This window comes from Pipistrellus hanaki (assembly GCF_964339955.1).
Source record: "Pipistrellus hanaki genome assembly, chromosome: 5".
NCBI classification, from domain to species: Eukaryota; Metazoa; Chordata; class Mammalia; order Chiroptera; family Vespertilionidae; genus Pipistrellus; species Pipistrellus hanaki.
The window spans coordinates 79,859,641-79,885,807 of NC_140507.1; the positions used below are offsets into that span (position 1 = coordinate 79,859,641).

Sequence of the window (26,167 nt, forward strand, 5' to 3'; positions counted from 1 at the left end):
GTCTGAGTGTTTTAATTTTAAGTTGTTTATCACTACAAACTCTGTCTTGGATTTACTGCACACACAGGATGTTTGCTGCCAAACAACTATTTGCCCTCAATTTGGATACAATTAGATGGTGTGTCCTCACCTGTGGCTCATAACCCACCAAAGAGGTGACGTTCTGTCATGACCACTGGCTCCATTGGGCAGCCTCCCATATTACCTGATGGAAAGGCACTTGCAGATATTTTTTTAAAATATATTTCTATTGATTTCTGAGATGAAAGAAGAGGGAGAGATAGAAACATCAATCATGAGAGAGAATCATCGATCGGCTGCCTCCTGCACGCCCCCCACTGGGGATGTGCCTGCAACTCTGGCATGTGCCCTTGACCAGACTCAAATTTGGGACCCCTCAGTCCACCAGCCCAAACTGGCAAGGGCGCTTGCAGATATTTTTTTATCCACGAGCCAGTGGTTGGAGCCAGCATGTTGTGCTGTGAAAAGTCAGTATGTGGAAGATAAACATTCTAATTCTCCCTCCCTAACAAACTGCTCCAAAAATGAGTGGCTTAAAACCACAGGATTTCTCCCGATTCTGTTGATTTGTTGAGCTCAGCTGGGTGGTTCTTCTGCTCCATATGGTGTAGTTTAGTTCCCTTGTATAACTGTGTTGACTTGGCCTGGAATCAGAAAGTCAAAGGTGGCATCTTATCCTCGAGATTTCTCTTCATGTAGGCTATTTCATTGGACAACAAAGTTTATGCCACCCAGTTTTTAACAGTGGCTCTCAAATTCTGCTGAATGTTAGACATTTAAAACCACTGATATTGGGGGGGAACTCTGTCAGATTTTCCATAGCTCCCCAAGTGACCCTAATATACAGCAAATTTTGAGAAACCTAGATTTACCACAATATTTTTTAAAAATATATTTTTATTGATTTCAGAGAGGAAGGGAGAGGAAGAGAAATATCAATGATGGGAATAATTGATTGGCTGCCTCCTGCTGGGGATTGAGTCCACAACCGGGGCATGTGACCTTGACTGGAATTGAACCCAGGACCTTTCAGTCTGCAGGCCAACGCTCTATCCACGGAGCCAAACCAGCTAGGGCCCACAATATTTTTTCCCCCCCTGAGATGTTGCAGAGGTGAAATCTGGCTTATATATTTAAATATAAATGCCAAAGATGGAAGATGAGTCAAATTCCTCCACAAGGAGGAAAAGTTACAAGTAATTTATGTGAAAAGTGTTTCTTATAAGAAAACTAGAGGCCAAGTGCACAAATTTTGTGCACTTGTGGGGGGGTGTCCCTCAGCCTGGCCTGTGCCCTATCCCAGTCTGGGAGCCCTTGGGGGATGTCCAACTGACAGCTTGGGCCCACTCCCCATGGGCATCCTTAGCACTGCCGCTGAGGCGGGAGAGGCTCCCCTCACCGCTGCTGCACTCACCAGCCATGAGCCCAGCTTCTGGCCCACTGACCACCAGGAGGCAGCTCCTGTGTTGAGTGCCCTCTGGTGGTCAGTGCCCTTTATAGTGAGGGGTTGTTTTGTGGTTCAGTCAATTTGCATATTAGCCTTTCATTATATAGGATGGGCTGCATTGTCCAATAATGCTTCCCAACCAGGATTTACTTAGCAGTGCTCAAATATTCTAGTGTTCTCTGGATTTTACTGCCTTTACATCTCTATCCTAAGCAGAGGATATATTGCAAAAGCCAACTTTCAAGATACAGATGGAGATGGGAAGCGGGGATCAAAAGTGAGAAGCAGGCAACCTGGTCAGGTGTTCTGTTGGTTGGATTGTCAACTTGTAACCAAAAGGTTGTGGTTTTGATTCCCTGCTAGGGCACATCCCTAGGTCAGGGCTGGGGGCGGGGGGTGGGGAGGAGCGGAGTGTAGCAACCGATAAATATTTCTCACTTCAATGTGTCTCTCTCCCTTCTCTAAAAATTCAGTAAAAACATAGCCTCAGGTAAAGGATTAAAAAATTGAGAGGCAGGCAGTGTGCAAGTAAATGGTTCTAATACTGCAGGATTGGGATCCCAAAGGCAATATGATGGTCTGTTTGGCACAGAATGCAAGTCTTTTTCCAAGCCCAAATGTTCATAAAAGCAAACGAGATACAATTCAATTGACTAATCAGGAGTCACAATTTGCATTACCCATCAGTGGCCACTAACTACAGAAATAAAAACTGCTTTCAACCAGATGCAATGGGGTGTGGTTTTTCAGATCATTCCAGGCAATAATCAGACATTCTTGTTCACTGACTAATGCTGACACTAACAGGTGTCAGGTAGTGACTGTTAGGCTTGATTGCTATTCAGGATTTGTTTGCCCTCTTTTCAAGTACCACCACCTCCCCATTAATGTGTATCTAGTTGGTGACTGCATATACAGTATATTTGTTTCTAGACTCCCCCATCAGAATAGGTGTTCCATAGGGCTGGTCCCCAGGTGGCTCGATCCATCGGGGGGATCTCTCACCTAACAGCCCACAGGATGCAGTTTCCAGTGGCCAAGTCTTCCACAGCAGCTCGAGTGTGCCAGAATCAGTTGGCTCCGCCCGGCCCCGCCCTTCTAGGTGTCACTTCCGGGACGCTTTAGGTGGGAGCGTGAAATAAGGTCTCATCTAGCGTACTGCGCCTGCGCACACTGCGCCTTGCGCCTGTGCGTTCCTGGCAACTCCTCCCCCTACCGGACATAACGGTCCGCGCGCGGCTCCCAGGACCGGAAGTGGAGTCGAACTGTCGCAGGGTGTGCCCGGCCCTACTCAACGCCCGGCAGTTCTTGCCGTCGCCGCCGCCCTCGGCCACTGCCGAGGCTTCACGCAACCGCCATGTCCGCCAGTGCCGTCTACGTGTTGGACTTGAAGGGCAAGGTACGGAGGGCTCCCCACCCTCCCTGTTGCCAAGCAACCGGAGAGTTCCTCGCCCCTGGGGACCCACCCTGTTAACTGGGTAATGGGCCAGGGGACCCACCCTGGCCTTAAGCAAAGAAACCAGTAGGTCTCACCCAGTTATATAACCAATATAATAGCCAATCTGCCCGACCCTGCTTCCCCTGTGGGCGGGGGCTCAGGCCTCGGAAGGGGCCGCAGGGAGCTTGAACCGCCGCCTGCTGTGGAGCCAGGAGCCCAGCAGCTGCGCGACCCGGGGCCGGAGGTGGGGAGGCGTGTCGCGGCCGGTGTGCCCTCGGGCCAGTCCCGCCCTCTAGGCGTGCGGCAGCTTGTCTTATCCGGCTGTTTCTCTGTGCTAGTCCCTGTATGAACTTTTTAACGTTCGTGGTGACATTCAGTTACCAGGGTTGGGTGAAGTGGGTGGGTGGCGGGAGACCCCTTTCACAGAAGGAAAAAACTGAGGCACGGAGATGTTCCGCGAACCAACCGAGGTCACGCTGGTCACAAAGGAGTGGCAGGTGTAGGAGTTGAACCCAGAACCATCTGTTCATTCAGCTGATAATTGGAGGAGCACCTCCCTAGGTGCCAGGCAGCGTGCTAAGCCTTGGGCTGCCCTGAGTGAGCAAAATCAGAATCAGGGGCCGCCCTTCTGGAGCTCACAGCCTGGGGGAGAGCGACACGGATCTCTAAAAGCACAAATAAATATAAATGGCAGTAGTGCTGCGGTGAGGATGTAATAGGGAGACTCAGCCGGGGCTGGGGTAAGGGAGGGCTTCCTGGAGGGAATGACAGATCCGGCGGGAAGGTGGAGGAGTTGGACATAACTAGGACCCAGGTGCCTTGCCCAGGGGTATCTGCAAAAGTTGCTTAAAGGAGGAGCACCAAGAACAGGTCCAGCAACATTAAACTTGACGTCCCACACTGATCAGCGAGACAACTGTGTGTGTCCAGCCTAGGTGGGGCAGGCAGGAGTTAGCTTAGAAGCAGGGAGGAGGGACGCTGAAGTGGCTGCTGCTTCCTGCCCCACTCCTCACCCCAGCTCCTTCCCAGAGTTCCTTGAGTGGGTTGTCTGCCTTGGATGCTACCCAGAGTCAACAGCCAGTGATTCCCAGTGCGGGACTTCCTTCCCAGGCCTTCTTAGAGGCAAGGAAAGACACAAGGCTCGCCAGGGCTAGGTAGGTGCCAGGTGGGTTCCTAAGTCCCTGGCAGCAACAGTTCTTGCTTCCACCTTGGCCCCGTGTCCCCAGAGGTTGCACAGGCTGCCTGTCACAGCTCACTTGTTCCCTCAGCAAACATTTCAGCAGAACCTAACATACACCAGGCACTGTGCTAGCCATCTCACCGTGACTGTGCGGTTAGGGCTCTGGTCAAAGCTCTGCTGCTCTGGGGTGTGACCTTGGGCAAGTGCCTTCACCACTCTGGGCCCACAGTCCATACCAGCCAACATGGGCCTGAGGTCTGGCAGGGGAAACACACGGATCCACATGGTCACAGCCAGGTAGCCATCAGGGCCTGGCCAAGGCCCTAGGTCATGCAGTTACCCAACCTCAAGTTTGGCTGGAGAGAGTTATGGTGCTTCCAGGAGGAGCTAGAGAGGTGACCAGGGTACAGTCAGGTGGACAAGAAGGCATTGCAGCGGGTTTCAGTGGTGAGGAGCAGCCGAAATTTTTAATGCTAGTGGGTGGAGTTTGGCACGAGGAGGGCTCTGAGTGTTGATGATGTCCAGACAGAAAAGGGGGCCAGAGGGGACCGTTTTGATCTCACGAGGGAGGAGCCACGGTGAGGGGATTATAGCTCAGGAGAAGCGTGGTCAGTCCTGCCTTGTGGAAGCTCTCAAGGCAGCCATGGGCTTCCCTCCCATCCTTAGCAGCCATCCGTCATTTATTTTCCCACACTCCACCAACTGCAAGTTTTGAAAGTTTGCCTCCTGCATAGACTGCATTTAATCCAAAATAAGGTCATGGCATACCAAGAAGTTCACAACCACACATCTGTCTGCCAGCCAGAGCCTCTGGTCCCGAAGGAAACCAGCATGGCCATACTTAGCTAACAGAGCGCTCCGCAGCTCTTCTCTGCCCTTATCTTTCTTGCTTCTCTGCAGCTCTGACACCACTGCCACTCACTCGTCAGCAGGCTTCCGCTGGCCTCCAGGTTGCTGTACTCTGTTTCCCTCCTGTTTCTCTCACTGGCTGCCGGCCCTTTCTCTCCTGCCCTCCCCTTGGGCCTAGCTGTGCCTCTCTGACTGTCCTCTTGGGCTGGCTTTGATTTATGTCATTGTGCCAATGCCTCTCAAATTTGTACCGTCCTCCAGAGCACTTATCTGGAGACACACTGACCTGTGGGACACCATGGAGGTCCCACAGCAAGTGCAAACTCGGCATTTCCCAAAATGACCTGCTCTCTCTCCATCTCAGTGAGTGACGCTGCCTCCATGGGCCTGTCCACATCAGAGATCTGGGCACTATCCTGGCCTCCTTTTTCTCACCTCCACGTTCACTGCACAGACACGTACTGAGCAGCTACGTGGGCCAGGCTCTGATCTGGATGGAGGGACACAGCCATGGACGAGTTGGAAGTGGTCGCTGTTCTCGGGGAGTGTTGGACTTTGGTAGAGCGACAGGCAATAAATGAGGACACATAAATGCAGCTGAGATGTGGGCAGTGAAGGTAAACTCAGCCTGGGCGTAAAGAGGGATGGGATATGATTTTTCAACCAGAGCAAGCAGGATGGATTTCTTGGAGAAGGTGCCACCTACTTGAGAAAGGAGAAGAGCCAGGCCAGGGCATTCTGGGCTGAGGGAACTGCATGTGCAAAGGCCCTGAGGCAGGAGCAGGTGTGGATTGCTCAGAGACCAAGTCTGACTTCTTGGAGGGTGTGTAAAAGTTTCAGCAGAGGAAAGACCAAGTCTGACTTCTGTTTAAGAAGACCCGTGGAGCATTTGAGATCTTTTAGTCATGTCATCAATTTGGCTCAAATAAACTCATAAAAATCCCCCCCCCCCTTCCAAAAAAAAGAAGACCCTTCTCGTTCTTTATGGGGAAGGAATTATGGGTTAAGAGCAACAGCCGGGGTAGGAGATTCTCACCTCAGTGGTGCCTTCTCCTCCCTTTGTTTTCTTATTTGGCATCCAACTTAGAGGTTATCCTTACTCCACCTAACCAGTGCTCCCAGGTCCCCCCATGGGCTGTGTCCTCTACACCATGGCCTCAGCCACACTGGTTCCTCTGCTTATGTCCTGCCCGTCCCCTCAGACGTCAGTTTGAAGGTCAGATCCTCAGGAATGCCCTCAGTTCCCCCAAGCAAGTATCCAGTGTAGGGACTGTTTGTCTTGGTCATGTATGTGCCTAGGCCCAGCACTCGGCCACCTAGAAGGACACATGGCATGTGCTTGTTGAGTGAGCAGACCTCTGTTCATCCCTGAAGAGGGGGAGCAAATAAGCTGCCCCTCCTCTCTCTGAGCACTCTGGGGGCCAGGGCTCATGCTAGATCCCAAAGTTTGGTTGTCTGGGGAGGAAAGTAGCCTTGGGAAGCTCAGAAAAACAATGTGCTTAGCAAGCAGAAGTGGGCCTGCAGGGACTGAGAAATGGGGCTAGAGTCCTGACTCAGCTTTGCTTGTTGTGTGACCTCAGGCAGGTAGCACCACCTCTCCTGCATAGACTGCATCTAATCCAAGATAAGGTCATGGCACAGCAATCTCTAAAAAAAATAACAGTTCTCCCTCACGGCGGGGCAGTGTAGGAGGCAGTATACACTCTTGGCAAGGAGCGTCTGAGGGAGTACACTGGAGTCCCTTAGCTTGGTCCGGGCGCCCACAATCTCACCCACTGGTTGCTGGGTCCCTAAGAGGCCTGAGACTTGCCCACAGGCCAGGAAAGAGAAACTAGGAAAGGGAGGTTTTCTCCCTCACCCCTCTGGCTTGAAACGATAAAGACAATGATGTATGTTATGTAACCTCAGGGTCTGAGGCGGGCAGTTCCCAGGTTGGTCAGCTCAGTGATGATCTCAGCGCATTTCTGAGTTTTGCAGTTGGCTGTCCTCGTGAGCCCAGGAGAGTGGCAGCGGCTCTAGGTGGACTCTCCGAAGCCTCACCTCCTTTTTATTCCTTCAGGGGGGTGTAACTTACATGTAACAAACTGGCTTATTTAAAGCCCAGAAGTTGAAGAGTCAGGCATTGTATATACCCTCGGAGCCATAAACACACATTCTGTCGCCCCCAAAAGATTCCTCATACCCCTTTAGTCCAGCCTGTTTCCCAGGATTTTATAAAAGGGGAATCGTGCAGGATATGCCATGTATTTGCTGGTTTCCACTTTTTTTTTTTTTTTTTGGTACATATAAATTTTTTATTTTTCATTTTAAAAAATCTTTATTATTGAGAGTATTATAGATGTCCCCTTTTTCCCCCCTCATTGTCCTCCTCCACCTGGTTCCTGCCCCAGGCCTTCACTACCCTATTGTCTGTGTCCATAAGTAATGTATATATGCATATAAGATCTTTGTTTAATCTCTTCCCACCCCCACCCTCACCCTTCTTCCCTCTGAGATTCATTAGTCTGTTCCATGTTTCCATGCCTCTGATTCTATTTTATTCATCAGTTTATTTTATTCATTAGATTTCTTCTTTGTTTATTTTGATTCTTAGATTCAATTGTTGATAGATATGTATGTATTGCCATTTTATTGTTCATCTTTTTTACCTGTCTCCTCTTCCTCCTCCTCTTCCTCTTCCTCTTCTTCTTCCTCCTCCTCCTCCTCCCATCTTCTCTTTCTCTTCTTAAAGACTATCTTTCGCCAAAACCGGTTTGGCTCAGTGGATAGAGCCTGCGGACCGAAAGGTCCCGGGTTCGATTCCGGTCAAGGTTATATACCTTGGTTGCAGGCACATCCCCAGTAGGAGGTGTGCAAGAGGCAGCTGATCGATGCTTCTCTCTCATCGATGTTTCTAACTCTCTATCCCTCTCTCTTTCTCTCTGTAAAAATTCAATAAAATATATTAAAAAAAAAAAAAAGAATATCTTTCAACATTTCATGTAGTATTGGTTTGGTGGCGATGAACTCCTGTAGCTTTTTCTTGTCTGGGAAGCTCTTTATCTGACCTTCAATTCTAAATGATAGCTTTGCTGGCTAGAGTAATCTTGGTTGAAGGTCCTTGCTGTTCATCATTTTGAATATTTCTTGCCACTCCCTTCTGGCCTGCAAAGTTTCTGTTGAGAAATCAGCTGACAGTCATATGGGCGCTCCTTTGTAGGTAACTAACTGCTTTTCTCTTGCTGCTTTCAGGCAGTTCTGAATGATGGTTTTTCTGTACTTTAGTTGTAATTTTGATGTGGTTGTAGGAGGAAATGAGTATAGGTGTTTACCTACTGTTTTCGTGTACAAATAAGTATTTTCCACTTGCTGGTTTCTTTCACACGGCCCAGTCATCCTGAGGTTCCTTCATGCTGTTGCATGTGTCATTTCACTCCTTTTCATGGCTGAGGAGTGTCCCATGGTGTGGATGGATATGGTTTGTGTCCCTGTTCACATGTTGAACGACATTAACATTATCTCCAGCCTGGGTCCATTTGAAATAAAGTTGCGTGAACATTCGCTTCTGAATCTTCACATGGACAGTATGGTTTAATTTCTCTTGTGTAAAAACATAAGAGAGGAATAGCTGGGTCACAAGCTGGTTTAGCTTTGTGAGAACCTGCCAAGCTTTACTGAAATGGTGGTTCTATTCTTTGTCCCCATCAGTAGTGGGTGAGGACATATCTAAACCCACAGGCTATGAAAGAGATGCCAGGAGGAGGGCTTCTCCTCTTCAGGCTACGGAATGGGGTGGGAAGGGTGGTTGGGTTCCGGTAGATGTGAGCACTCAACAGTGTCCCCCACACAGGTACCCTGACCCAGGCAGAAGAGCAGGGTGAATTAGCACAGGAAAGGCTCTGAGAAGGTCTGCAGTGAGAGTCTAGGGAATATTGTTAAACCTGGTGTCATCCAAGCAGTTCAGTCCTGGGCCCTTGCCCCCACATCGCCTTCCACCCTCCCCTGCAGACACCCTGCTGGTCCCTGTAGAAGTTCACTTGGGAAACACTCTCCTGGAGGAATTCCCTGGGGTAGGTGATCAGATGGCCTCCAGCCTGTGCTCTTTGATGGATGGAGCGTGATGGGGCCCCCTGAGGGGGGAAGCTGGCATTTCTCCCCCTGCCCCAGGCACTCGAATTGAGTGTCTTCTCTCCCTCCGCCCTGCCAGGTGCTCATCTGCCGGAACTATCGCGGTGACGTGGACATGTCGGAAGTGGAGCACTTCATGCCCATCCTGATGGAGAAGGAGGAGGAGGGGATGCTGTCGCCCATCCTGGCCCATGGGGGCGTCCGCTTCATGTGGATCAAGCACAACAACCTGTACTGTATCCCTCTGCAGGAGCTCCTGGGGGATCCTTTGTGGGCATGTGTGTATGCACCTGTGTGCTCACGCATACAGCAGAGCTGCCAGCGCCTGCCCTGGCACGGCCCAGAGTGCCCAGGCACAGCCTTCCTGCAGCTCCCTGCTGCCTGGGGAGATGGGCAGAGAACACACAATGACAAGGGTGATGGCTGTTAGAAGAGGGGGTGTGATGGGACCTCACCTGATCTGGGGATCAGGAAGACTTCCCTGAGGAGGTGGCATTCTGGAGGAGACCTGCAGGCAGGCAAGGCACCTGCCAGCCAGAGGAGTAGTCAGACTCGAGGAGCACTAGGCCTGAGCGAAGGCTCTGCAAGGAAGCAGGGCTCATTCCAGAAGCTGGTGGGGGGGGGGGGGGGGCGGGCGGCACTCGGGCGGTTGGACGATGGGGAAGGGATGTGTGGGAGGAGTCAGCAGGGTGCATACTTCGGGGTCTCACAGGACCTCACCTTAAATGTGAGGAGAAGTGAACAGCTAGGGCACGGCTCAGGGAGGCTCCAAGCCCCCGGATCTGTGAGGTGACAGCTTAGGCTTGTGAATGCTCCTTAACCACAGCTGTCATGCAGTGGTCGCCACTTCCAAGAAGAATGCGTGCGTGTCACTGGTGTTCTCTTTCCTCTATAAGGTGGTGCAGGTGAGTCGAGCCACAGGGACCACAGAGGGCTGTGGGTCACCCTGATCCACCCCATACCAGCCATTCGAGAGCTATAGGGCAGCTCCAGCTGCCCCATGTATGGGATTCGTCGCCTTAGTTAACCCCACTCTTCCCCCCCCCTCCCCCGCCCCTCCTGGTGAGGAAAGTGAACAGGAGAAGGTGAGGCTCAGGGCAGGGGTGCCCCCTAGCCCGGAGGAACAAGTATGCCCCCAGCTGGCTGTGGAACGGTAGAGGCTAGCCGGCTGAGAGTTAGGGGTTGGAGAGGTGAGGTAATTGGGAGAAGGGCAGAGCCAAGCTCTGCTCAGAATCTCCTCAGGGCTCTCACAGCAGAGGCCCGCCATGGAGAGAGCTGACACGCCAGGCCCAGGCTGACAGCGAGATGGGGAGGCAGAGAGAGTGGCACGTGCAAACGCCCTGGGGCAGGTGTGCACGTGGTGCGGGCAGGGAGCATCAGGCAAGCCAGCGTGCCCAGGACATAGGGAATGAGGGACAAAGTCGCGCTGAGGTCAGCAAAGTTGTTAGGGCTAGACCACACTGGGGTGTGGAGAGGCATACAGGCCTGGTGAGTTTAGATTTCATTCCAAGTGTGATGAGAGATGCTGGGAGGGCTTTAAGCGAAGACTGTTCAGACTGATCTAAGTTAAGATGATCAATCTCTGGCCGAAACTGGTTTGGCTCAGTGGATAGAGCGTCAGCTTGCAGACTGAAAGGTCCCGGGTTCGATTCTGGCAAGGGCATGTACCTTGGTTGTGGGCACATCCCCAGAAGAGGGTGTGCAAGAGGCAGCTGATCGATGATTCTCATCGATGTTTCTAACTCTATCCCTCTCCTTTCCGCTCTGTAAAAAAATCAATAAAATAAAAAAAAAATAAAAAAGATGATCAATCTCTGGCTGCTGTAGAGAAAGAATGTGAGGGCAGCAGGGGGGCCAGTGAGGAGATCACTGCAGCTTGTAGAGGAGAAATGGAGGGGCCAGGCTGAAGCTGGGGTTTGGGGTGAGAAAGTGGAGAGTGGGACCCAGGAGACCTGGGGTGGGCCCAGGAAAGCGTTCATACCTCCAGTGGTACCAGGTGCAGCTAGCTCAGGAGCCACGTGTGCTACGCCTTCAGGCGCAGTGCCAGTCTGACAGTGAGGGCACGCGGTGTGGGGGGAGAGCAAGGAGTGGGCTTTCATTCCTGAGTGGTGGTGCTGTGCAAGCAAGGCCTGGGAACGGGGAAGTGGGAAGGAGGAAGTTCCACTACCTGGAGGGTCTGGCAGTTCTCTCTGCTTTGGTGTTGTTGCTAATGAAACATTTCCCCTGGGCAGTCCTTCCTTGAGCCTTATAGCTTCCTGCTGAAACGGAGAGGATGTATCTGCCTGCACAGCTATACAGACTGGAAACTCAGGGAGGCCAGAAGAATCCAGAAGCATCGCTTGTTCTGTCCCCAGTGGCTCTTGCCTCTCACTTGAGTCACCTCTGACTCAGAGGCCAAGGACGACAGTTTCAGTGAGGACTAAAGAGAAGCTGGGAAGGGGCCGCAGGGATGCAGATGTGGGGCTTCTGACCAGGCCTCTGAGGGCCTGCATCCCCTAGCCTGGCTCCCGCCTCTCAGGTAGCCACAGTGCTGCCCTCACTCCCTGAGCCAAAGGTCTAGTCTGTAGTATGTTGCCAAGCCTAGAAAGTGGTCAAGTGCAGCTGTGGGCACAAAAGGGTTTTTATCTCTGGGTCTTGGTGTGAAAGGCAAATATATTTCCTCGTCCTTCCCTCACCCATTTGCCTGCCCCCACTGCCAACATCATAGGTGTTCTCAGAGTACTTCAAGGAGCTGGAGGAGGAGAGCATCCGCGACAACTTTGTCATCATCTACGAGCTGCTGGATGAGCTCATGGACTTTGGCTACCCCCAGACCACGGACAGCAAGATTCTGCAGGAGTGAGTAGGAAGGGTGGGGGCCTGGGGGTCACGGCAGTGGGCAGTTTGGGATCCTCTCCCGTGCAGCAGCCCTGCATAGGATGTGCATTTTCCTGTTGCTGGGTCTTTATATTCCACCCACAAAGGTGCACTAACTGCTTGGTTGTTAGGTGTCAGTCACCTGTCTGTTTTTTCCTGTCACGAAGGAGGCTATGATAAAATATCTCCTTTTCCGGAATTCTGCTCTTCAAATAATGGCCACTGTGGATTAAGCACTTGTGTGAGCACTTAGCATCCACTCCATTCACAATCAGAGGCACTGTCTCCCATTGTACCAGGGAGCAGAAGGACTCTCAGAGAAGCCATGTAACTTGCCCATGTCTCATACCTGTTGGTCCCCAGGTTACTTGACCAGGAGGTTAATGCCCCTCTGCACCCAGTAGTGATTTTCCTCACCACCGCTGTTTCCTTCAAACCACCCCCCCCCCCCCCCCGCCCCGCCCCGCCCCAAATGAATGTTCAGTGCTCATGGTAATGAGTTTTTTGGGCTTTTTGAAATTTAAGATATTCCTGAATTAAACAGCCACAGATGAAACCAGAGCCTGCGAGGGGCTGTTTTTAAGAATGTGGGTGCTTGACTGCCTAACACTGAGCGCGGTCTCACAGGTACATCACTCAGGAAGGCCACAAGCTGGAGACGGGCGCCCCGCGGCCCCCCGCCACCGTCACCAACGCTGTGTCCTGGCGGTCCGAGGGCATCAAGTACCGGAAGAACGAGGTGTTCTTGGACGTCATCGAATCTGTCAACCTCCTGGTAGGCTTCTTTATTTTTTAAAATGTTGTCTTCTCCATGATTGCTGTAAAAGCTACTAGACTTTTAAAATTAGCAAAGTCCTGAGAAATAGTTAGGTTCTGTATGATCAGCAGGATTCAGTTGGGGCTACTCATTGCAACATGAGCTTGTTTTATCTTCGTGAGCTTTTGTTCTTACTTAGAATAAAGAGATGGATGTTGTTTTAGAAAAGAAGAATAAAGTTAGAAAGTGAAGGCTCCATAATCAGAAAGCCCACCTCACTTAAGAATTTGTTGACATCCTTTGTGACTTGATTCTACAGATATATCTGCCTGCTACTTTCTAGCAGCCTGGGGCTTCCCTTTTTTATTCTGGGCTCTAGGTCCCCGAACTGTCACACTGTCTGCGCCTGAGCCTGAATCCTGGGCTTGCCCCACCTCTTGGAATAGCAGCCACATTGCATTGCCTGGGGCCTGGGACATGAGAGAGCAGAAGTGGGGGAAGTGAGTGGCAGGAAATTCCCTTGAGGCAAAGCTGGAGGTTTCCGAGAGCTCAGCCTGCACCCTGGTGGGGCTCACTTCTCCTTCCAGGCTCCTCCCACTTCCATGGGGCAGGGGCACTGCTCCTTCTTGGCTGCCCCTGGTTCTCCTGCTGAACTTCCCAGTCTTCCCGCGTAGTTGCCAGTGCCTAGTGCCCAGGTTTTGTAGTTGAATTTGGTGACAGAGAAAGAATGCAAGCCAGCTCCTCCTCACATGCACGCTGCCTGTCTCCTCACCGGAGATTGTCCCGCCTCTGCTGCTTGGGTGTCCGTGCTGACTGGGCCAGGCGTCATTGGCTCACTCAGGTACACCCATTCTGGTTGTGACAGACAGTGGAGAAATGAGCGTGCTCCGCATCCTCAGATGGGCATTTTGGGCATCTCCCTGACCTGGGCATGATTTCTGAAGGTTGAGTTCCCAGATGTGGCATTGTTGAGAGAGCTTCCCAAAGAGGTGCTCCCAGCAGACTTAATATGACTGTACTTACCTTCCTTCTCTCTTACAAAAAACAAATTATTTTTTTATTGATTTCAGAGAGGAAAGGAGAAGGAGAGAGAGAAAGAAACATCAGTGATGAGAGAGAATCATTGATCTACTGGGGATTGAGCCCACAGCCTGGGCATGTGCTCTGACCAGAAATCCATCCATGACCTGGTTCATAGGTCGACGCTCAACCTCTGAGCCACACCAGCCAGGCTGCCTTCTTTCTTTTTAAGCCAAGGGGCAAGATGGTAGCCTTGCTAATAACTGTGTTCCCTCCTGCCTGAGACCTTGGTCTGACATTTTATTGAAAACAAAACATCTGGTTCTGAGAGGAAAAGCAAATCCCAAGAGCACTTTATAACGATCTGCGTGGGAAAGCCTGAGCGTTCAGAGGGTCTGGGGGTACGTTTGGGGGCTGTGCCTGAAGAACCCCGTTCCTCCGTGCACAGAGGCAGGTGTGGACATCTAGGCACGTTAGAATGCCTTATTCCTAAGTGTGTTTGCAGATCTGGCAGCTGAGTCAACATTGGCCTCCAGATGCCGGAAATCTGGATGGAGTGGAGCACTCAGCAGCTGATCCCTCAGCAAACATCTCTGTCCACTGGCTTTGGGCCACCTGTCACACCTCAGCTGGAAAGGGCAATTTGTCGTGATTGCCGCCCATAGGGCCAAGATTAGCCTCTGGCTTTGTGGCTTTTTGTCTCCACTTCCTGGCCCTCCCTCCCAGCAATCATGACTTCCTGTGGTTAGTTACAGAAGGCCCTGCAGTCTCACCGCCCCAAGGAGAAACAGCCCCCCAGAGAAGGGGACCGAGGGGCAGGCACAGTCATGGGGAGCACGGGGGCCATGGGTTGAGGCAGGTGGGAGTAGCTCCCAGCCAGCCTGCAAAGAGAGGACCCACATCTGCCGCGCTTGCTGAGAGCCTCTGTCCTCAGGCGCAGTCTCCCTGCCGACCCGGCAGGGAGCAGCTCGGCGTAGCCCCTCACCGGAGAGGGGATGAGACAGGCGGGCAGGCTGGCGAGAGGCCGGGGAGGTGGCAGCTGCTGGGCCCTGTGAGGTCAGGGAGCTGCCTGCTGGGACGAGGACAAGGAGAGGCAGAGTGGCCAGATATAGTGAGGGATGGAGGTGATGGAGCTAGAACCGGTAGGGCCTTCTGTCCTGCTTGGTGCCTTTCTCACGGTCTTCAGCCACTCGGCACCTCATGTCTGTTCGCGTTAGAGGCAAAGGCTTTCGTGTGGGGATGTGGTGCTGTTGGCACACTCATTAGACAGGACAGAATTTTCTCTCCTCTGCAGAGACAGGCAGCTCGGGCCCTCCACCATGTGAGTGTGGCTGGCGCCTCGGAGGAGTGGCCCTGGTGCCTCAGACTCGCTGTTGGTATCCGTGTGGCCTTGTGCAGAGGGACAGACATTCTGGGGTGGTGGTTAGGGCTGTGGCTGTTCTGTTCTGTTCCTTTGGTACATGACTCCCCCCTCTTTGTCTCAGTGTCCTTTTTCTCTAAAGCGGACTCAAGGAGATTAGCTCCAGACCTGCTTGGTTATTCAGTGGTTAGAGCATCAGCCCACACACCATAGGGTTGCAAGTTCAATTACCAGTCAAGGGCATGTACCTGGGTTGTAGGTTTAATCCCCTGCTCAGGTCTGGGTATGCAGGAGGCAACCAATCAATGTGGGAGGCAACCAATTGATGTATCTCTCTCACATTGATGTTTCTCTCTCCCCCTCCCTCCCTTCCACTCTAGATAGATAGATAGATAGATAGATGATAGATAGATAGATAGATAGATAGATAGATAGATAGATAGATGGATGAAGAAGGGAGATACCTCCCGGTTGGCATATGAGTTACAGGGTTGCTCATGCCATAGCCCAGCCCCACACTGTTGATGGGTACAGGAGGGCGCCTGGTGCAGACACTGTTCGATCCGTGTGAACCCCGATTCCCTCTGTTATTTTGGATCCGTGGTTGTCAGACTTCAGGGCAGCCCAGGGAGCTCCATCTTTAACGAGCCCTCAGGGATGTGAGCCTGGTGGCCTCCCACATGGAGGAGCTGCCAGGTCTACCCCGAGGCATTGGGGCTCCTGAGAGGGCACGGCGCATGGGAGAGCCTGAGACAGCATGCCAGGCCCGGACCCCAGGCTTGTCCATGAGGGAGGAGCTGTGTGGCCCAAGGCCTCGAGGGTAAGACCCAGAGTGTCTGCCTCACGGACCCTGGCACGGGGGCTGGATGGGACGGATGGGGCTCCCAGCTCAGGAGACAGGAGAAGGGCATCGAGAACGGAGGTGGCGGGAGAGTCCTGCAGCATGGTGGGGGACAGCGGCCGGCGAGCTGGGACCTCCCCTCACACCCCACCCCCCACAGGTCAGTGCCAACGGCAACGTCCTGCGCAGCGAGATCGTGGGCTCCATCAAGATGCGGGTCTTCCTCTCGGGCATGCCCGAGCTGCGCCTGGGCCTCAACGACAAGGTCCTCTTCGACAACACGGGCCGTGAGTACCGGCCCCAGGCGGTGCTCAGAGCTGTGTCCTGGGCTCTGGTCAGAGCTAAGGGAAGGTCACCGAGTGAAGGGACACGCGATCCCAAGCACTGGAAACACTTTCACACCGTTTACACGACAGCTATGAAAATTAATCTAAAAAATTAATGATAACCTAAAATTAATGCGCAATAAATTAATAGGAGGGACCTGGCCTAGAAGTGGAACTTCCTGTGTGGGGCAGGGCCAGAGCAGCCTCAGGGGTCCAGATTGTTGGCGCTTTGTGTTTGCAAACTGGATCACCCACCTCCCGGTTGCCACAGGCCCAGCAGCGGGAGCAGTGCCCACCTGGTCAGTCACATTCACAGCAGCAGTGGTCGGGGCCTCTCAGGCATTCGAATGCCCATCAGGGCAGCTCCTCTGGGGGCTGGATTTGACCCACACAGCTCTCTGGGGTGGGAAACCAACGCAGGACTCCAGAAACCACTGGGTCAATGGGGCCAGAGCCTTCGGAGCCCCGAGCCATCATATCACACACACACACACACACACACACACACACACAGCTGGTTTGTTAGTCATTCAACAAACATATCCCAAGCAGCCACCTTACCTGGTGACGTGGTGTGAACCAGGCCAGCCAGCCCTGCCCTCATCATGAGTCCAGTGTCGGGATGTGAATGGGGGCCTCCATGTGGGTGAGGAGGGATGGGGGTGGGGTGGAGGGTTGTCTCAGAACCAGGTCCCTTTTGGTGTTCGTGGCCCAAGATGCTCTCGCAGATTTGGGGCAGCTCTGCTCTGCCAGGGTGGGCCCGGGCCGTGGGAGCATTGCTGAGAGTGCCCAGAGGCCTCGGGTCCTTTCCCCTCCCCCCTTTAGGCGGCAAAAGCAAGTCCGTGGAGCTGGAGGACGTGAAGTTCCACCAGTGCGTGCGGCTCTCCCGCTTCGAGAATGACCGCACCATTTCCTTCATCCCGCCCGACGGCGAGTTCGAGCTCATGTCCTACCGTCTCAACACCCACGTGAGTGCCAGGCTCCTCTCCCCAGAGCTGGCTCTCAGCTTTGGGCAGCAGCGTGGGGGCTCCAGCGTGGGGGCGGGTCCTGTCTCCTTCCTGTGGTTGGAGCAGTCCCTGTCCAGGACGAGGCTCGTGTCCAGGAGGTGACACTCAGGTTGGGCACGGGGACCCTGTGTTTGAAGACCCAAACTTTGGGAGGGGCCAGGTTGCTATGGCATCACTGCTCCTTCTGGAATCCCCCCCAATGAGGTCTCTGCATCTCCAGACCTGGGTCTCTGTCCTGGCTTACCTGTGCAGCCGGACTTCTCCCAGGGCCCCGGGCAGCGTGTGTCGCGCCCACACCTGGTGGACGATCCTTCCCTGGGCCCGCTCCCCTCAGGGAACGGGGTTTTCTACAACAGCCGGTGAGTGCCCTCCACTCTCCCCACAGGTCAAGCCCTTGATATGGATCGAGTCAGTGATTGAGAAGCATTCCCACAGCCGCATCGAGTACATGATCAAGGTGGGTGTTTGTCATCTGGACAGTCAGCCTGGGGACGGGACAGTCCTTCCTGGTGAGGGTGTTTCTGTGTCTCTGGCCTGTCCAGGGCCTTTGGCGCAGTTCGAACACGAGGCTGGGGCTGCCGTGGGCTCAGTGACCCCATCCCAGGGAACGAGGCCTGTGGCTGTCATCCTTGCTGCCTCACTGTGAGCTCAGACTCGGGAGTGGGCCGGGGCACAGGGGAGACACATGGGGCCCAGTACCTGGGCATGGCCATCATGTCAGTGGCCGCATGTCGGGCATCCAGGAAGGCTACTGCCTGCCAGACGAGCTCTCCTGTACTTAGTGGCCAGCCCTGGCCAGCTGCGGGTCACAGACCTGGTCCCGGGAGGCCAGGGCTGGGACAGAGGGAGGGATGGGGAGCCCTGAAGGCCAATAGAATAAGAAGGTAGAAATTGAATTTTTAAAATCAAGCATAGGGGGACTCTCAGGGGGTTGGGGTCAGCTTGGTGGAGGGTCCCATAGACCAGGCCAAGGGGTGCAGGGTGGGTGGAGGCTGGGCGTCTCCCTTTCACCTTTTACAACCTTGACCATGTGGGCCTCTTCTTCAGGCCAAGAGCCAATTCAAGCGGCGGTCAACAGCCAACAATGTGGAGATCCACATCCCTGTGCCCAATGACGCCGACTCGCCCAAGTTCAAGACAACAGTGGGGAGCGTCAAGTGGGTCCCTGAGAACAGCGAGATCGTGTGGTCCATCAAGTCCTTCCCAGTAAGCTCTGTTCTCAGCGGGTGCCCCCTCCAGACTTCCACCCACATTCCACATGCTCCCTGTGGCCTGGCAGCTGTGGGGCACCCCCAAACCTTGGGACAGGGCACAGGCCAGGATCCCCACCTGGAGCTTCTGGAGGGTCCGGAGGGGGCGAGGAGCTGAGGAGCTGGCTGGACAAGGAGGGAAAATGAGCCTCTGGGAAAGCAGAGGCTGGCTTTCAGAGGCTGGCTCAGCCTTGTGGGCCCCTCACCACCTTCCTCTTCAGCATCAGTAAAGAGCCCTCTCTTCCCTCCCTCCCTCCCTCCCTCTCTCCCTCCCTTCCTCCCTCCCTCCCTTCCTTCCTCTTTCCCTTCTTCTCTCCCTTCCTCCCTCCCTCCCTCCCTTTCCTCCTTCTCTCTGCACTGTGGTGGGAACAGGCTGCCTTGAGGCCAGAGCTGCCTGGGTCTCGGGAATCCAGCTCCAGGAACATGCAGCACTCTATGCCCTGTGCCCGCTCTGCTATTGATGCTGGCGCGGCTGCCTGGCATGTGAACAGTATTCTGAGCACTGGAGTCTGGGTGTGCAGGGATAGCGCCTAGAGAGCATGGAAGGCAGGGGTGTGCTCCTGCTGGTCACGGCTTTCCCACGCTCTCCTCTATCTGAACCTCGGTGGAGCTTGAGGACAATCCCAGCTGAGTTAAAGAAGCTGGGCATACAGTCATTCTAGTGCCTTGAATTTTTTTATGATCACAATTTTCCTCAAATCTATAATTTAACTAGTGGCCTGGTGCACGAAATTCATGCACATTGAAAGGGAATTAATTAGAGGAAATATTTTAATATTGCTGTTTGCTCTTTCTCTATAATAGAAGTGTCAGAGATATAGAAAATTAGTAAAATGTATATGAAAATCTCCCTCCTGTCAGAGTCTGGGGCACGCCACAGGACCCAGAGTCAAGTCCCCACCCACCCGAATGTGCCTTGAAATCACATGAGACCCAGACTCAACAGCCCCACCCCCGTCAAGCCCCGCTGGGTGAGGGGTGCAACCTCAGGTCCCTGGCCCAGCACCAGGGCGGGGGACGCGGCCTCAGGACCCCCAGCCCGGCACCAGGTGGGGTCATGGCCTCAGGTCCCCCGGCCCTGGTGCAAGGGTGTGATGACCATTTGCATATTAGCTCTATTATATAGGATTATGTTAAAGAAAATAGAGGGAAAGGAGGAAAAAGACTGTGTGTTTTTGTTTGACTTTGTAGAGACGAGACAATCTGGTGTTCTTTGTTCTTTGTTCTCGGTCTTGTATCATAAGCATTTTCCAGGTCACTGACTATCTTCTTGGTGGTCAGTCTTGTCAGCAACAGAATATTCCATGGAAGGAGCAATAACCATCCTAGATTGTCAACTGTTTCCACTGTCCAAAAGAGCACTTACGTTAAAAAAAAACACAAAACACAGTGGGAGGAGAAATCAGAAGGTAAATCACAGGGTTAGCTCTCGGGGAGGCAGAGGACATGGCTACGGGCTAGGTGCCAGTCATTGTGGACTGAACCTTATTTTGTAGGCTGTGGTTTGTTTCAATCTAATCTTTGAAATTTTCACTTGACTTTGAAACTATTAAAGTGTTTTTCATTAGTATAAAACAAAATTAAATCAAAGAATGGAGAAAGATAAAAGGTGATTCCTAAAAATCAAAAGCCAAATAAATGATCTCACCAGTGTATCAAGTTGCGAAAACCACACAGATGGATTACTTCAAGTGGAAAATAACTGCAAAAAAATTTAATATATACATGTTTACGTATCCTTCCCCTGCCTTATATTCCTCCACGTCACCAATTCAATGTACAGTTTGAATCAGGGTTGGCTTTTTTATTTTTTAAAAATACCTTTTTAATGATTTTTAGAGAAAGAGGAAGGGATAGAGAAAGAGAGAAACACAGATGAGAGAGGAACATCATGCTCGGCTGCCTTCTGCGCGCTCCCCTGAGAATTGAGCCCACAACCCGGGCTTGTGCCCCAACTGGGAATCAAACCAGTAACCCATTGGTTCCTGGCTCAACCATTGAACCACACAAGCCAGATGAGGGTTTACTTTTTTTTTTTTTTTTTTTAAAGGAAAGGGAGAGAAGAAAGGTGCAGAATTCTCATTTCCATCCCTTTTCCCTAAATCTCTCTTCCCATTATGGAAAAGCATTTAACCTTCCGAAGTGTCTTTTGGTACAAAGAAACAAATGTAAATGGGTATGTTACTGCTTCTCCTCCTTTCTTTCCTGCTTTTCCCCTAACCATTTAGGAGAGATGGTTACAGAAGCAGGTCCTCCTTGTTCTTTTCTGAGCTGCATAGTGTTCCACTGAGTGGCGTTTATTCTGTCTTTGTTCTCACCCCACCCCTCCCCACTGAAGGGCGTTAGGCTGTTGGCAGTCTTTGGCTTTCGGGGGGCTCTCTGAGGCTTGACCTTGGGCTTATGTCTTTTGTTTATTGGTTTAGCTTCAGCGTTGGTGCCAGAAATGAAATTGCTGGCTCAACAGGCACACAGATCTGAGATATTATCGGGCCGTTCCCACCCTCCTAGTGCTGTTGACATCCCATCAGCACCCGCTCCCAAGCTCCATCAGCAGTAGCCGGGGAGCTTTCAGACACCTGCCAACCTGGAGCAGACACAGTCTCTCACATAAACAGGATGAAAGAGTAGTTCACTCACTTGCTTCTAGAGCCTCTCCAGTGGCATCTTTCACCTTAGATTTGAGGTCCTTTCAGGACAAGGTCTGGTAAGCGGGATGAGGCACAGTTTTACCTTTTCCAAATGGCTCTCCAGCGTTTACTAAAAGTCCATCGTTTTCGCAGTGGTTAAAACACCATGTTGATCACAAATCAGATTTTCAGGCAGCATTAGGTCTCCTGAGTCCTCCTGCACGGGGGCCACATTGTGACGTGGGGCTGTATTCTGTATTAACCTGGGAGGGCCAGCCCCCCCCCCACGCCATTGATTGTCTGATTCCCAGCAATGGTTTCGTTTGCCTTTTAAATTTTGGAACCTGCTTGTTTGTACTAAGTTTCTAAGTTAAATGGGAATAATTAACAGCTTTATGAGGCTGTGTTATCCTTTCCAGTAGCTCTGTCCCACTGGCCCCTTTGTGCCTTGTAGGATGTTTTAGCATTTGCTTTGTGTACCTCCTGTGGGCTTTCTCATTGTTATAAAGTCCTTTTATTGAAGTATAACTTGTGGAAAGGCACACAAATGAACTGTGAACCACTCCACGCGTTTGCTCAGAGGGAATATGTCTGTGTCTGGAGCCAGGTAAAAGCCACAGGACACTCCACACCCTCCGAGTCTCTGGGACTCACCAACAGTTTTGCTCATTTCTCATTAAGATGACATTTTAAAATATGTTTTTATTGAAAAAAAATTTTTTAAGAGAGAGGGAGGGAGAGAGAAAGGAGAAACGTTGATTGGCTGCTTCCTGCATGCACTCTGACCAGGAATTGAACCCGCGACCTTTTGGCGCATGAGATGACGTCGCTCAGCCAACTGAGCCACACTGGCCGGGCTCATTAGGATGATTTCTAAGCCAATGTTTTGGTAAATGGGTCTTTTCTTCCATCCTGTCTTTAACAGGTCACTAATATTTGTATGACAATTCTATTTCCTGGGACCTTACTGGATTTTGATTTGTGGTAGCTTTTCTTGTGATTCTCATGGGTTTTCAGATCTCCTTTCATACCTTTTGCACCTAGATGCAGTTTTTCTCCTTTCTCTCCTATTCTTTTCCATCTGATGGCTCTGGCATCTCATTGCTTCTGTCTCCAGGGCCCTTAAGTGGCGGTGGGGAGAGGGCCTCTGCCCTCTACTGGAGACACTGGTTTCTCCTACAAGTTCAATGCAGCTGGGACTGCAGACTCACCCAGTCCTGGTTCTGTGGTTTTAGCACAAGTGGGCATCGCATTTAGCCAGCTGGCTTGTCAGTGTCCACTTCAGTTCAGATCTGCTAATGGGTGGATCTTGAATGACATATTTGTACATCCTGATAAGCTCCAACTGATCGTGGTATCTTTTCTTTTTAATATGCCATTGAATTCTGTTGGTTAATGTTGTAGTTAGGATTTTTGCATTGGTATTCATATCTGAGATTGATTTTTGTTTATGGTGCAGTCTCTATCAGGTGTCAGAGTTAGACCCATTTTATAAATTTCCTATCTCCCTTCTCTATGCTGCAGACCTGGTTAGCCTTGAGATTGGTCTGAGACAGTGGGCAGGATTCAGCCGTGTGGCTATCTGGATGTCTGCCACTTTTCTCTTGGGATGGAATTTGGGCCTTTTAGAATTTCTGTTGGAGTCTGTTCGGGTAAATTACATTTTCCTAAAAAATTAACCAACTTTTCAGATTTGTCTATACAAAGTTATAGAAAGTGGTTCTTTTTCCCCCTTCTCTTATAACAGTTACATTTCTTATTTTGTATATTTGTGTCTTCTTTTTCCCTTGATAAGGTTACCTAGTGGTTTATTTTTTTCAGATTTGCTTTTTAATTTATTTGCTTTAATATTTTCCCATTTTGTAAGTCTTTCATTTTAATTTCTTAGTCTTTTTTCTTCTAACTATAATTTTCTGAGTTAGATATTTTAACTCAATTATTTTGTTTTTAAATTTGCATTGATGTATTTAGCCACAGATGTATAACTGACTTGTTATATTTCATATCATTGTTATCCAGACATTCTGTCATCAGGTGGAGCCGAGTTGTGGTTTTTGTTTACTTGTTTGGTTGGTTGGTTTTTAATTGCCAGATGGAAGGACCTTTTGTTTTCCATTTTCTCCATTTCCATTTGGTACATTGAGGTCAGAGAGTTATTTGTATTGTTTATACTTTTAGAATTTGTTGAAGTGTTTGTTGTGGGCCAGTATGAGCTCAGAATTTATGAATGTCCCACGTGCACTTGAGAGGAGGTCAGGCCTGTTACCAGGGTAGAGTCTCATTGTGCTGTGACGGCAGCACTGGAAGCTCTGCTTCCCATCGCATTTCCTGCAGCATCTGCTTTACAGAAGCCGTCCTGCCACTGGGCTCACAGATACTCATAGTTAATGTGTCTTCCCTGTGGTCCAGAGGGCTGCAGCTTCTAGGATTGTGGTCTGAAATTCTTGCCCTGAACATCCCAGATTTTTGCTCTGGTTATTGTTTGACCCACAGGCTGATGGAGCTGATTTTGTTATTGATTTTCTGCCTGCTGTGTCTGTTGCCACGCCCACATTATTCTCCCCTCATTTTCCAGAGTCGTAGCACATTCACCGAGTCAGGCGGAGTACTGCCCTGCTCTCAAGCTGGCCCTGGCGGCCGTGAGTGGAGAGTGGCCACTCCATCCAGGGAGGGAGGCGTGAGTGAGGCGCTGGGAGCCCTGGCTCTGAGGCGGAAGGACAGCCCCTCGGCTGGGGCAGAAGCCCCCTGGTTGGCAGCCGCTCCTGCTGCCAGAGCCCTGGGCTCAAGGTCGTGTCCCACTGAGACGAGACCCGTGCTCCTCCCTGCTCCCCACCGCTCTGGCTGAGAGGCACGGAGCTCAGGCAGCCAGCACTCCTCGCCAAGACCCCTGCTCCTCTCGCCAGGACTCGCTCGGGTCCCAGTCATTCCTGGCCCTGCTCTGAGCCCTGTCCCTGGTGTCACTGCTCAGCTCTGAGGCCGGAGCCGCCACCGTGGGGAGCAGCTCCTCAGGCAGCCCCAGCCACGGCCTTTCACTTCCGTCACCTCCCCCGTCTCGTTTCTCACCCTCACAGTCCCCTCTTGCTCTCCGTGTCCTCCTGACGCGGGCGGGGTGTTCACTCAGACTCCCATCCCCGCAGCCTGCACCTGCGCTCTCCCTCTTCCTCCCCAGGCCCTTTGGTCTCATTTGCCTCGAAGCGATTAGTCTCTCCAGGGAGCCTGTGAAACTTCTCCTGATCCTTAGAATTCAGCCATCGTGCCCATCATGGCCTCCAGTCTGCCCAGTAGGCGGTGGGCAGTCCTGGAGGACAGGGTGCATGTGTTGGAAGAGCTGGGGTGCCAGGTGTCTGCTGGCCCCACGGGGAGGGCTCGGTGGCCAGGCTGGCAGCCTGTGGAGGAGCTCAGACAGCAGTGCCGGGGCTGCGGCCTGACCATCCCACCCTTGTCTGCTTCCCCAGGGCGGCAAGGAGTACCTGATGCGGGCCCACTTTGGCCTGCCCAGCGTGGAGGCTGAGGACAAGGAGGGCAAGCCCCCGATCAGTGTCAAGTTCGAGATCCCCTACTTCACTACCTCCGGCATCCAGGTACGTGCCCGGGGCCGCCGGGCCCAGAGCAGACGGGGCGACAGAGACCAGAGTGCGCTCAGGCCCAGAGGAGTGTGGGGACACACATCACAGCAGCTTAGGAAAGGGTTCCTGCCAGGTTGCCACGGCTCTGCCTCCTGCACGGGCAGCCCGGCCCCAACAGAGAGGCCCGTGTGTCTACTCGGCCCTGCCCTGTGCTCTGCCCAAGCCCAGGGTGCATTCGGCCCCAGAACGGGAGTTTGAGCCTCTAGTGTCCACACACTTGTCCCTGTGGGCCCGTCTTCCTGGCACCTCGTGGGAAAGCTTTGCGGGGAGGAGAACCCTGGACCCTCTCCAGGAATCTCCGGAGCCACACTGTGAGCACACTTCCTGGCTCTTTGCCGCATCTTCTAGAAGCTCAGCCTCAGTGCACTGCAAACAGACCAATGCCCTTCACCCCTTCCTCCACCTCTGTCCACTCACTCCTCACAACCTCCCCACCCGGCCCAGGGGGTGGTAAGGGGTCACCAGCAGAGGGCGGCATGGCACGCTCAGGGCTGGTCCCTGTGCCCCAGGTGCGCTACCTGAAGATCATTGAGAAGAGCGGGTACCAGGCCTTGCCGTGGGTCCGTTACATCACTCAGAATGGAGGTACGTGCAGCCCCTGTGCGCCAGGGTGGGGGTGCCGGCTGAGGGCCCCGAGTGGCCGAGCAGCTGCCTCCGGGGTGGCTGCCCCTGGGGCGGCATCATGGACACCTCCCTCCCATCCCCTAGATTACCAGCTCCGGACCCAGTGAGGGTCAGTGCCAGCCTGGTGCAGGGGCTCCTGGGGAAGCACTGGAAGCCTGCCAAGCCCGTCGGAAGGACACTCCGACACTGGCCACCATCCCGGCTCTGCCAGGAGACCCCTCCTCCTCCGGACGTACCTGCTCTGCCGTCTCACACTTGTCTCCGAAGCCCCTTCCCCCGGAAGAGGCTCGTCTTCCAGATGCGCCGTCTGCTCGCCCGGGGCCGCCTGGGGAGGGAGCCGTCTTCCCCAGAGGCCACGGCCGTCCCAGGCACAGGCACCTGGGAACTCCCAGCTGCTCGGGGCACGTCCTGGCCGCCTGCCGTCCTGTCGGCCATGTTTCCCGAGTGTCTCTGGGGTTTTGTCTTCGTCCTCGTTGCTGTTTACGTGAACCGTGCTCTCTGCTCCTCCTGCTCCTCGTCCCGAAGCTCTCAGCAGCACTTAGTGGACAGGAGCCCGCCCCCGGCCTCCTTCCACACTGCGCATCCTCCACCGGGGCCAGAGCCCAGCACTTGGGCCCCTGGGGCTCCTGGCCTGGACCGCAGGCTTCGGTGAGGTGCCTCCCCAGGGCCGCCTGTGCCACAGGCCGTCGCTCCACCACATCAGTGTTTGTCCGCGGGGAGGGGGTGCAGGGAGCCCCTGGCCTCAGAGGACACAGGTCATCCACACCTGTGCTCGGCCACCCCTCCCCTGTCTGTGTTTGTGTCATATTAGATTAAATTTCATTAATTAAA

At 52.7% G+C, this 26,167-nt stretch overlaps 1 protein-coding gene across 1 annotated transcript; it reads left to right on the plus strand.

Annotated features, from left to right (window-relative positions):
* Nucleotides 1-2,690: 2,690 nt before the first annotated feature.
* Nucleotides 2,691-26,167, plus strand: AP1M1 (adaptor related protein complex 1 subunit mu 1). The gene is made up of 12 exons (XM_084885977.1): nt 2,691-2,867; nt 9,122-9,278; nt 9,880-9,947; nt 11,750-11,880; nt 12,526-12,673; nt 16,037-16,163; nt 17,028-17,170; nt 17,595-17,666; nt 18,257-18,415; nt 24,542-24,667; nt 25,222-25,297; nt 25,421-26,167. Exons 1-12 carry the CDS (start codon nt 2,826-2,828, stop codon nt 25,441-25,443), a joined length of 1,272 nt encoding a protein of 423 aa, XP_084742103.1. The 5' UTR covers nt 2,691-2,825; the 3' UTR covers nt 25,444-26,167.